Source organism: Mercenaria mercenaria, chromosome 4 (assembly GCF_021730395.1).
Source record: "Mercenaria mercenaria strain notata chromosome 4, MADL_Memer_1, whole genome shotgun sequence".
Classification (NCBI taxonomy): Eukaryota; Metazoa; Mollusca; class Bivalvia; order Venerida; family Veneridae; genus Mercenaria; species Mercenaria mercenaria.
Genome location: NC_069364.1, coordinates 37,859,287 through 37,872,562, shown reverse-complemented (window position 1 = coordinate 37,872,562; position 13,276 = coordinate 37,859,287). Strand labels below are relative to the sequence as shown.

Genomic DNA, 13,276 nt, shown 5'->3' with positions numbered 1-13,276 from the left:
CAATATCAGAAGTTATCTCTTCGAACTTTAGAAGTGGGTGCTCATAATTCTTTACTTTACATTTATTTAGTTATTATGCAAGTAGAAAATTTAATTTTAAAAGTAAACGATACAAGAAATTGTATTTTCTAGTGTTACGTTAACTATTGACTAAGTTCATGTCATTGTTTGTTCAGGGTGAGTCAATAAGCGGCGCAATGGGAGAAGCCTTACCTCTAATAATATTTGGTGCCGTATCGTTGATATCAGGAATAACATCACTATGGTTACCAGAGACACTGAATAGAGATCTTCCTGAAACTGTAGAAGACGGGGAAAAGTTTGGAAGGTATAACGAGCTGTTATTTTACTCTGCGTTTAGCTATCTGGCTCACACTTTACAGTTTAACTGTAAACTCACTCTGTTTACTCTGCCTTTAATTTAGCTTTTTGATCCACTCACTCTCAGTCTGCCTCTGCCTATATGGTATACTCAGTCGCAGTAGTTGTTACGTTACTCTTCCTAAAACGGTTTTGCTAAGATAGTATCAATTGTTGTTAACTTATTCTGCCTTCTCAGTTCAAACTGCTGTTAACTTACTCTGCTTTAATTAAACTATTTTGTCCGCTTTGTGTCGAATGTTGTTAATTTTACTTAGGGTCTGTCTGCATTCTCAGTCTGAACAGTTTTATTTACTCTGCTTTTAACTATTTACCTTACTCAATCTCACTTGTTGTTAACTTACTCTGCTTCTCACTAACCGGTCAACTCAGTCGCAGTAGCTGTTAACTTACTCTGCTTCCAACTATTCGGTCAGCTCTGTCTCAATTTCTGTTAATAAAATCTGCGTCTAGCTATTCGTCAGAATTAGTCTCAATAGTGCAAACTTACTCTGCTTTTAGCTGTCATTGTACATTGCCTATTTGGTCCACTCAGTCTCAGTTGCTGATATTTTACTCTGACTTTAGCTTGTTTTGGTCCACTCAGTCTCAGTTGCTGTCAATGTACATTCCTCTAGCTATTTGGTCCACTCAGTCTCAGTTGCTCTCAATGTACACTGCCTCTAGCTATTTGGTCCTCTCAGTCTCAGTTACTGTCATTGTACATTGTCTCTAGCTATTTGGTCCACTCAGTCTCAGTTGCTGTCAATGTACATTCCTCTAGCTATTTGGTCCACTCAGTCTCAGTTGCTGTCAATGTACACTGCCTCTAGCTATTTGGTCCTCTCAGTCTCAGTTACTGTCATTGTACATTGTCTCTAGCTATTTGGTCCACTCGGTCTCAGTTGCTGTCAATGTACATTGCCTCTAGCTATTTGGTCCACTCAATGTCACTTGCTGTCAATGTACATTGCCTCTAGCTATTTGGTTCACTCAGTGTCAGTTGCTGTCAATGTACATTGTCTCTAGCTATTTGGTCCACTCAGTAGCACTTGCTGTCAATGTACATTGCCTCTATATATTTGGTCCACTCAGTCTCAGTTGCTGTCAATGTACATTCCTCTAGCTATTTGGTCCACTCAGTCTCAGTTGTTATCAATATACATTGTCTCTAGCTATTTGGTCCACTCAGTGTCACTTGCTGTCAATGTACATTGCCTCTATATATTTGGTCCACTCAGTGTCAGTTGCTGTCAATGTACATTGTCTCTAGCTATTTGGTCCACTCAGTCTCAGTTGCTGTCAATGTACACTGCCTCTATCTATTTTGTCCTCTCAGTCTCAGTTACTGTCATTGTACATTGCCTCTAGCTATTTGGTCCATTCAGTCTCAGTTGCTGTCAATGTGCATTGCCTCTAGCTATTTGGTCCACTCAGTGTCAGTTGCTGTCAATGTACATTGTCTCTAGCTATTTGGTCCACTCATTGTCTCTAGCTATTTGGTCCACTCAGTGTCAGTTGCTGTCAATGTGCATTGCCTCTAGCTATTTGGTCCACTCAGTGTCAGTTGCTGTCAATGTACATTGCCTCTATCTATTTGGTCCACTCAGTGTCAGCTGCTGTCAATGTACATTGTCTCTAGCTATTTGGTCCACTCAGTGTCAGTTGCTGTCAATGAACATTGTCTCTATCTATTTGGTCCACTCAGTCTCAGTTGCTGTCAATGTACATTGCCTCTAGCTATTTGGTCCACTCAGTCTCAGTTGCTGTCAATGTACATTGCCTCTAGCTATTTGGTCCACTCAGTGTCAGTTGCTGTCAATGTACATTGCCTCTATGTATTTGGTCCACTCAGTGTCAGTTGCTGTCAATGTACATTGCCTCTAGCTATTTGGGCCACTCAGTGTCAGTTGCTGTCAATGTACATTGCCTCTAGCTATTTGGTCCACTCAGTGTCAGTTGCTGTCAATGTACATTGTATCTCTAGCTATTTGGTCCACTCAGTGTCAGTTGCTGTCAATGTACATTGTATCTCTAGCTATTTGGTCCACTCAGTGTCAGTTGCTGTCAATGTACATTGTCTCTAGCTATTTGGTCCACTCAGTCTCAGTTGGTGTCAATGTACATTGTCTCTAGCTATTTGGTCCACTCAGTGTCAGTTGCTGTCAATGTACATTGCCTCTAGCTATTTGGTCCACTCAGTCTCAGTTGCTGTCAGTGTACATTGCCTGTAGCTATTTGGTCCACTCAGTGTCACTTGCTGTCAATGTACATTGCCTCTAGCTATTTGGTCCACTCAGTGTCAGTTGCTGTCAGTGTACATTGCCTCTAGCTATTTGGTCCACTCAGTCTCAGTTGCTGTCAGTGTACATTGCCTGTAGCTATTTGGTCCACTCAGTTTCAGTTGCTGATATTTTACTCGACTTTAGCTTGTTTTTGTCCACTCAGTCTCAGTTGCTGTCAATGTACATTGCCTCTAGCTATTTGGTCCACTCAGTCTTAGTTGCTTTCAATGTACATTGCCTGTAGCTATTTGGTCCACTCAGTCTCCGTTGCTGTCAATGTACATTTCCTCTAGCTATTTGATCCACTCAGTCTCAGTTGCTGCCAATGTACATTGCCTCTAGCTATTTGATCCACTCAGTCTCAGTTGCTGCCAATGTACATTGCCAGTAGCTATTTGGTCCACTCAGTCTCAGTTGCTGATATTTTACTCTGACTTTAGCTTGTTTTGGTCCACTCAGTCTCAGTTGCTGTCAATGTGCATTCCCTCTAGCTATTTGGTCCACTCAGTGTCAGTTGCTGTCAATGTACATTGCGTCTAGCTATTTGATCCACTCAGTCTCAGTTGCTGTCAATGTACATTGCCAGTAGCTATCTGGTCCACTCAGTCTCAGTTGCTGATATTTTACTCTGACTTTAGCTTGTTTTGGTCCACTCAGTGTCAGTTGCTGTCAATGTACATTGCCTCTAGCTATTTGATCCACTCAGTCTCAGTTGCTGTCAATGTACATTGCTTCTAGCTATCTGGTCCACTCAGTCTCAGTTGCTGATATTTTACTCTGACTTTAGCTTCTTTTGGTCCACTCTGTCTCAGTTGCTGATAACTTATTCTACGTCTGGCTGTTTTTCTTAAAATGTTAACTTACTCTGCGACTAGCTATTAGAAGCTTTTAGCTTTAAATTAAACAAAGAACAGTTTTTCTTTTTTTTTTTGCATGTGAATTAAACTTCTTGCAGTACAACAATACAGAACGCTTATATTTTATTGTTGTGGACTGGTGATTGTTGCAGATACTTTGATGCTAATGCTGACGTCATAAAGGTCCAGCTTTTAGCATTTCCTTTGTTCTATTTCCAGAGGAAGAAAATGGTTCCAATTTTTCATCTACTGAACAGAGTCCGTTAGGAAGTGTCTAAACATTCTACCTGAATTTTACTGATTCACTCTTTGCAAACATATATATTCTAAATAAAATATTATAGAGAAACATAATGTGTTAAATACATACATTCAATTTCATGTTGTGTTGAGACGGCTCGCTTGGGGACCATGGCTCTCACACTGGCCATAGATTTCGCAGAAGCGGTGGTTCCAATGCAGCGGCGGTGGAGGATTCGTCGCAGAAGCGATGGAGAAATATGGCCGACTGACTACATTTATGCTGTTATCGGTACGTTTTCTAATGACCTTTTCACGTTTGACTGAAAACAACCAGTGAGACAGGAGCCCACATGTGTACTCTTCTAACCAGAAACACTTGTTCCGTGCAATTCTTTGTCATTAATGTAAACACTTCTGTACAGTTTGACGAGGGACTGCCGTTTTTGCAGAATTCGCATTAAAAATGGTAAAATCTTGTACAAAACGACCCCTGAGCACGTTTGCAGCAAATCGTAAGTACGGCCCTGTCAAGCAAAAACTATTTCTCCGTAACAGGTGAATTTTCATTACACGCATATGAAAAAATCGACCAAAAATCATTCCAACGCTGTGTGCGGTGGGTACAATTGCAACGCATTACGGTGGATCTTGTTCCTTTAATGTTCGTTCTGGACTTTTAACTTAAGTAAACCGCATTTTCCTGGGATTTTGATAGGGGTAGGTCCATGAAATCACTTTGACATCAGCAACAGAAACTTAATGTTTAGTAAACTAATCATATACTATTGATTTGCACTTCAGTTCTGTTGAATGCACACACGAAAATCTTTATTTTAAACCATAATTATTTTACTAAATCAACTGCCAAATAATAAAGCCATGTTCTTTCGTACTAAATACACCCCCAATTATGATTATTGGTATTAAAGTATGAAGGTTTTCTTCATTTTCCTTTTCCCTTATTATATACAAAATATCAACTGACAATTTCGATTGTTTGATTAAATGCTTACCACATACGACATCATAGAACAGACCAGCTTATCTAATATACAAACTGACAGGGTTTCTGCTGTCCCTTTGTTGTGGCCACATAATATTGAATTCGGGTTTGCATTGGAGTGGGGGCGGGGGAGTATTCTCCAACACACTGCACATGCTGCAACCATTTGTCATTTTTATAAGATTGTAATCATGTTTTAGCATATTTAAGTATGTTCCCAGCTACAATTTTTCTTCAGTTTTTATAATAAGAATAACTGAAATGAGTTTTTCTTGATTCCTTGTCGTCCTCTTGGCACTAGAACAAGGAGTTAAAGGTCTCTTAATATGTTTGATTGGCGCTGTGACAGTTTTCAGAGGAAAATGGAGTTTTTGTCTTTCATTTATTGTAACATTTCTTTCTGCTTGTCCGTTGTTAGTGATTTGTACTCTGTTTCTCCATTTATCTTTCAATGTTAAACTTAAACTTAGAATCATCAAGATAAACATTACTGAAGATAAGGCTATGAATGTGGCATATGGCGTTAACAGGTTTTTCTTTTCATTTGACCTGGTAACCTAGTTTTTGACCCCACATAACAAAGTTTCGAACTTGACCTAGAGATTATTAAGATAAAAATTCCATGCACAGTGTGTCTAATCATGTGATCGCGCTACGTCATTTTGAGCTCGAAAGTGAAAGTACAAAGGTAAACAAAAATTGAAAATCAGGGCGTAATTTTTTTAATCTATAGTGTTTATATCGTGCATATGATTCGAAACCTATTTGAAAGAGCTATCCCCACGGTTTCCCCACCAAAGGCTTTTTGTTTTAATGCTATTCCTGTTCAGTTGACTTGCACATTGAGCGCACACTGTCGAAAGTGGTCGAAAGGAATAGTGTTAAAACGAGAAGGTTTTGGCGGGACAATTGTAGTACCGGGGCTAGCACTTTCAAATAGGTTTCGAACGATGTACATGATATTAACACAATATATTGAGTAATAAACTTACGCCCTGATTGATTATTTTTGTTTACGTTTCCACTTTCACATTCGGGCTCAGATTTAAATCCCGTAGCGCGATCATGTGATTGGACATACATATGCAAGTATGTATCAAATCCAAGCATAAATGAAACCTTATATATGACTGAGAGGGCCAGAATAGAAATTTTTCCTCTTTCAGGGGTAGTATCTCTTGCAATCTGACTAAAGTACATATCCTATTACGCTACGCTTAGAATCTGAACACGAGCTATTGATAAACTCGTTCTGACGACCCTTCCGTAAGCCAATCAAAAGCTAAGTTACAACATTCTGCAAGCCTTGGTTTTTGATATCTACAATTCTTATGTCGTAAGAGGTCGGATAGCCGGTTAGCTCAGTCGGTAGAGCACTTGCTCTGTTAGCGAGGGTCCCGGGTTCGTACCTTGGACTGACTGCAAATATTTCTTACTCTTTGACATTCGAACAAGTCTTCAGATTGGTTCAAATAAAAATAGATTTGCGAAAATAAAAATAGCAATATTGGAAATCCAAAACATACAGAAGACAAATGTGAATGGTTTGTTCTCAGATCTTCGTTTAGAAAATCAGGTACTTTAGTCAGATTGTATCTCTTGAAAATATGATGGAATCTAGCTGGTTTCCAATAGGAACCGAGATCTTACTGTGACTTAATTTGTGTGTAAATGTAGTTAAAGTCGAAAGTAAAATGTCATAGCCATCATGTTCATAAGGTGAACATTTTGGCTCCTTCAGGAATTAAAATCTGTTAAAAATCAGACCTCTATCGTGTTCAAAAGAAATTGTGGACAGACGACGGACAGACAGACGACTGACGGACGACGGACGAAGGGCAATCAAATAATATCATCTTTCACTAAGAAAAAAATCTAAACTTTCTCCTTGACACTTTAAGATGCTGTGGTAAACGTCTAAAAATAAAAGGATATTATTGAAGAAGAGGTAAATTAGCCTACTTGTAAAAAGTCTTAACTCCAGTAACACAGCTGCTCAATGGCATTTTGTTAAGGTATGCTACATATTAGTAATTGTATTTAGTCAAGTTAGTTTATCATACGATGCAGAGGTCGCATGTGATCAAATTAGAAAATTAATATTGTCACTTGATATTATGTATTTACGGATGTGCAAATCGATGTCATATTCATTCTACACTTTCAGTTTCTGCTGCTATCAAATGTCAAAGTGATTTCATGGCCCTACCTAATCAAAATTCTGGGAAAATGCTGTTTATTCCAATTTAAAGTCAATAGCGAACATTAAAGAAACAAGATCCACCGTAATGCGTTGCAACTGTACCCACCGCACACTGCGTTGGAATGATTTTTGGTTGACCATTTTATATGCTTGCAATGAAAAATCGCCGATTACGGAGAAAAAGTTTTTGCTTGACAGTGTCATACTTACATTTTGATGCAAACGTGCTCAGGGGTTGTTTTGTACAAGATTCTACCATTTATGATATAAATTCTACAAAAACGGCAGTCCCTCGTCAAACTGTACAGAAGTGTTTACATTAATGACAAAGAACTGCACGGAACAAGTGTTTGTGGCTGGAAGAATACACATGTGGGCTCCTGTCTCACTGGTTGTTTTCAGTCAAACGTGAAACACTCGTTAGAAAAAGTACCAATGGAAGCGTAAATATAGTCAATCGGCCATATTTCTCCATCGCTTCTGCGACGATTCCTCCACCGCCAATGCGTTGGAACCACAGCTTCTGCGAAAGCTATGGCCAGTGTGGTTCTTGACAGGATGAAGATACAGACAGCAAGGCAACGAATTCTTAAGAACAGATACGGGTACTTGGTTTCAAATCTGTCATATCTGGATTCCAGTATTAGGCATTATACTACATGGTGCTAAATGCTTCCGCAACTATTTTCTATGTAAAAACAACAATACATAACAATTATTTATCAGCATTTGCTGCCTTTCATTTCTTATTAGACTACCTTTGCCTTGAAGATCTGTCTTTAGGCAATTAAAAAGATATGGGTTTGACCATAATGCAGTGAAAACATGGTCACGCGGCTGAGACACGTGATGAAAACGACAATATTGCGGAGGTAGACATCAGGAAATATATACTTTTATTTTACCCGACCGCTTCTACATTAACTTAGAAGCATATAACGTAACTTCATCCGCAGACATTCTTGTTTACAATTAAGCATCAATAAATTTTGTATACCTGCCATGAAAATGGCCTTTACCGGGTGGGAAATTGCACAATATACTGATATGGACTACCTACATTCGAGTGGATCACGGAGGCATACCTGGCAAATTACTCCTTCATACTGTAACGACCATTATTTCATTTTAGTATTATCCTATTTAATAGCTATAATCTATGTAATATGAATGTCCCCCACTCATGTTGAAAATAGCACTTGTTGCTAATGTAAATTCATTAGTTTTGTTTTAATATGAAGTACACAAACATGCGTGTTTTCGTTCCCAGATTTTATTTTACTGTACATCGATCGGAATATTCATCGAAGTTTGTGTGCCTATTTCTGTCGTGAATGTTAGATTTCTGCTATTCAACTATGTACGCTACTTTTCATCCGATAAAAATCGATAATAAATGTGATTAACTTACGAAATATTGTCAAAAAATCCTTTCATATTGTGCTTGTTGCTTAAAATCATCAAATAAACTTGTAATTTAAAGTTACCTCCTGATTTAGGAACCGCCATCACTGTGCTTCACTCTCACGAAGTCACAGTCGCGCAGTATGTAAGTAGGAACGGTGCGAAATTTTAACAATAGGACGGTATTCATACAGTACCCCTAACAGTTGTACCAGTTGTACCAAAATAAATAATACAGCTGATTTAGACCAACAGAAAAATACCAGTAGCATTTTAGAAACTAGAAATCTACCATCTAGTTTATTATACCAAATCCGGTATAAAATTTACCAACCATCTAAGATGAGCGAAGATGAGGTAATATTCTTAAATAAACTTCAATGATGTCGATGATGATAAGGGTTAATTCTAGTCACAGAAATCTTAAACCTTTTAGTGAAAAGTAGCCAGCTCATCGGAAGTCAAGGTGGTAATGGGTTTCAGACTCTACTAATACGATATACAAACGCCAATGGAAGTAAGAGGCACCCAATATGATCGTACGGCTGATGACTGGCATATGTTGTTTTGTTTTGTTTTTAAGATGATGTTGATGATAATGTTGTTTTTGAGGATGATGATGAGAGGCTTATTTGTTTAAATTAGTTAACTTTTGCAATACTGTACTGCAAATTAAACTGTAATATGATCGGAATATTGACGACTGGCTTATGGAATTTTAAGAGATGATGTTGAACGATGATGATGATGATGATTTGTTTATGTTGATGGACTTACTTGTAACAATTGCTCGTTTACTGCAATAAATCTACTTCAATTTATATTCATAAAATCATGATATTTGTAGAAACTTAATATTTTTTTAAATCCTTTTACGTCATTTTGGCGTTAGATAAAATGAAACGTCGTGAAAGACTGGAGAAGCGGGCCGGAGAGTTGGGTTTAACGGACAAAAGAAAGAGGCGGGACGAGCCTCCACTGGTGATTCCCCATCAAGATAATGAGGTGGAGAATCAGAGGCAGGACGAGGCTCCTCCATTGGTGATTCCCCAACAAGATCCTCCATTGGTGATTCCCCAACAAGATAAATAAGTGCAGCAACTCGTGCAAAATGATGTGGGTGGTGACTGTCTGCAAAAAGGAACTGACGACTGTAGCCCAGGTCAGGTTTTACCTAGTATTCATTCTGAACTGGGGATAGCTGTTTCAGATTCCCTAAAGTCTAAAATAATTTCCGGAAAATATGTTGAGCTAGCACATTTGTTAGATTCAAATATAAAGCCGGAACATAACAAGGTGTCAATCAGTACAACAGGTGAACTTGTTTTAAAACCTAGCGGGCCGTCAACCAAAATAAACGACATTGAATCTTGGTCAGACGCCTTTTTGATTTACACTAGTATATACTTATGTGCCCATCCCGAAAAAACGCAGGAGTTACTTAAGTATATGAGTACAGTCCGGGATGGTGCTAGAAGGCATAAGGGTTTTGGATGGAAAGATTATGACCAGCAATTTAGATATCGCATGTCGGTTAATCCTGCGATGTCTTGGGCCAAAATAGACTATGAGTTATGGCTGGTGTACATGGCTAATGGGCAGTCTTCAAGTAACATAGCGGTTAACAAGCAATATTTTGGCAGGTGTTATGACTTTAATTATCGGCAATGCAGTCGACCTATTTGTCCTTATAAACACACTTGCATAACTTGTCACGCTGTTCATCCTCCTAGGTACTGTCCCAATAGAAAGCAGTTCCATGATGTTACAAGAAAACCAGTACAGGCCTTTGTTCCCCAAGGCCAGCGAGGTCACGTGTCACAGTTCAGCGGTCGCGGATCATTCCAATCCACAAATAAATTTAATGGCCCTTGGAAAAACTCCAGTTAAAGTTGAGGCTCTTGAAGAATTTATAAAGAGATATCCTAACAAAGCTGATGCAAAACTTTTAGTAGATGGGTTTAAATTTGGGTTCAAGCTTCAGTATTCAGGTCCTAGAGATTTTTCTGATGCGAAGAATCTGAAGTCTGCATATTCAAATAAATTAGCTTTGCAAGAAAAAATAGATAAGGAAGTTAAGTTAGGACGCATTTCTGGCCCACATCCTAATCCCCCTTTTTGTAATCTGAGAATTTCCCCGATAGGTGTAGTTCCTAAGGCTGATGGCAGCTGGAGGTTAATAACTCACCTGTCTTATCCATCAGGTCGCAGTATTAATGACAGAATCAATTATGACCTCTGCTCAGTAAACTATACATCGTTTGACACAGTGGCTGATATGATTTTTAAACAGGGCAGGTCTGCACTTTTAGCTAAGCGTGATATAAAATCTGCATTTCGTTTATTGCCAGTGAATCCCACTGACTTTCACCTTCTTGGAATGAAAGTTGACAACACGTATTATTTCGATAAATGTTTACCCATGGGTCTGAGTCTATCCTACGCATTATGGGAAAAAGTGTCAACTTTCCTGCATTGGTTAGTAATTGAGGTTACGGGTTTGGAAACATTAGATCATTACTTGGATGGTTTTATTTTTGTGGGAAAGTCTGGTTCTGACAATTGTCTTACATTGGTCAAAGCATTTGAGGACATATGTTTACAATTAGGTATCCCTATAGCAGAGGAAAAGTCTGTAGGGCCCGTTACGGTTTTGACTTTCCTTGGATTTGAGCTTGATTCGAACCAAATGACAATTCGGATTCCGTTTAGTAAGATACAAGAGCTTCTTGACTTAATCCGGAATTTCCTGTGCAGATCAAAAGTAACACGTAAGCAGTTGCAATCTTTGACATGGAAATTGTGCTTCTTTAGCAAAGCTATACGCGGAAGTAGGGCATTCTTGCGTCGCTTCTATGAGGCCATGTCTGGGCTAGATAAACCCCATCATCATCGTCGGGTCACGACGGACATGAAAAATGACTTACGTGTTTGGGTTTCATTTTTGAATAACTGCAATGGGGTCGTCCACATTCCTGCTAATGTTTGGCATGATAGCAATGTTTTAAATCTGCACACTGACAGTGCAGGTGCTGCAGATTGTGGTGGTGCTTGCTATCTTGATGGGTGTTGGGCGTTTTTTCCATGGCCTTTTTCGTGGTCAAAGTCATAAATACTTAAAGATATGACTTTTCTAGAAATGGTACCTGTAGTTTTAGCAAAAGCATTGTGGGGTTCTAGAATCGCGAATAAAAAGGTATTAATGTGGATTGACAATGAAGCATTAGTGAAAGTTTTAAATAAGCAGTCTTGCAGATTAAAAGCGGTCATGCATCTGGTGCGTTATTTTGTGTTAAAATCAATGTCATTTAATATTGTGTTCAAAGCTAAACACATTGCATCGAAAGCTAATGGCATTTGTGATTCTCTTTCTCGGAAACAGTGGTCAAGATTCAGAGAGTTGGCGCCAAAAGCAAACAACGACCCGGAAGTTATTCCCCAAGATTTTCTTTCGCTGATATCCACGGCGAAGCTTCAAGACTTCTAAATGCTTCCATATCGGGGAATACTTCGTCAACGTACCGTCTGGGTTTGAACCGCTTTAGGCAGTTCAGTTTAGAGTACGGGTTAAACAGTGACTGGCCACCCCAGCTTGAGCACATTATGCTGTTTATAGCAAGTTTATCCTTACATGGTTTATCGGCTTCTACAGCTAGAATTTATGTTGCATCGATAGGATTTCAATGTAAAATATTGGGATATGAGGACGTTACTAAGCAATTCGTAATATCTAAAATGTTAGAGGGAATCAAAAGGTCAAAAACGAGATCAGATTGTAGACTGCCAATTACGCCCAGTCTGCTATCCAACATCTTGTTAAAACTTCCAGCCGTATGTACGAACGTATATGAAACAATTCTTTTTTCAGCGGCATATTCGCTGGCATTTTTTGGTTTTTTGAGAGTTGGTGAATTAACAGCATCGAAGCGTCAAAATTTAAGTAGCACGTTATGCGTTAATGATATCAATTTGATACAGGAAAGTAAAACTTTGATAGTTTCTCTCAGATTTTCGAAAACTGATCAGGAAGGGAAGGGCGAAAGATTGCAAATTTCTGCTCAAGGTGGTCACATATGCCCAGTTAAAAATGTTAAAGAATTCTTGTCTATGAGGCCGAAAATGCAGGGTCCATTTTTTGTACATTTTGATGGTAGCCCGCTTACAAGGTACCAATTTTCGGCGGTTCTTTCAAAAGCACTAGCAGTTCAAAGTCTATCTCATATGTGTTTTAAGTCCCATTCCTTTAGAATAGGAGCGGCTACTACCGCGGCAAGTCTAGGGATGACCGACAAAGAAATAAAATTAGCGGGAAGATGGTCGTCTGATGCATACAAAGGTTATGTACGTAGTCCAACCAGGATGATTCCTAAACTAATCCGGTAGTTACGTTGCATTGTACATGTCTAAATCCGCTGTCACGATAATTTTCAGTAACTTAGACTGCGAATCGTTTCATTCAGTAATATGTAATTTATATTCAACCTTCAGGTCCCGGGAAAGTTATCTGGTGTTTGGGCTCGTCATTAATTAAAAAAGCATTCATAACAATAAGAAGCACCAGGGCCGGTCTAAACCTCGGTCTGGATGGAGTTGAAATCTGGTGGCAAGGTTATGGCGGTCTGTGTTTGACCCAGCTGCTTTCAAAGTTACGAACCTTGTGCCGCGTAAGAGACGAACCTGATTTCTTATTACTTCATTGCGGGGGAAACGACTTGGGGAAAACAAAACTGAAGGAACTCAGAACAGAAATTGATAAGACTGTGGATTTCAAAGACACGCATCTTTCTTCTACAGTATTGATCTGGTCAAACATTCTCCCAAGAATCAGTTGGCGGTATTCAGACAATCGTATGGCAATGGACAGGTCCCGAAAAAGACTTAACAGTTACGGGGCTAAGAGGGTGGTTGATTCGGGTGGTGT

The 13,276-nt window shown here is 39.0% G+C and overlaps 2 protein-coding genes across 2 annotated transcripts in view; both read left to right on the top strand.

Annotated features, from left to right (window-relative positions):
* LOC123551474 (organic cation transporter protein-like) overlaps positions 1–1,762 on the top strand; it is a 49,500-nt gene extending 47,738 nt beyond the window's left edge. The window contains exon 10 of the mRNA XM_045340442.2: positions 177–1,762. Within this exon, the coding sequence (XP_045196377.2) occupies positions 177–425 (249 nt within the window). The 3' untranslated portion in view covers positions 426–1,762. The remainder of the gene's footprint in view (positions 1–176) is intronic.
* Positions 1,763–10,107: 8,345 nt separating this feature from the next.
* LOC128556304 (uncharacterized) lies at positions 10,108–12,854 on the top strand. The gene has a single exon (XM_053540934.1). The coding sequence runs from the start codon at positions 11,959–11,961 to the stop codon at positions 12,736–12,738; it is 780 nt and encodes a 259-aa protein (XP_053396909.1). The 5' UTR covers positions 10,108–11,958; the 3' UTR covers positions 12,739–12,854.
* Positions 12,855–13,276: the final 422 nt, after the last annotated feature.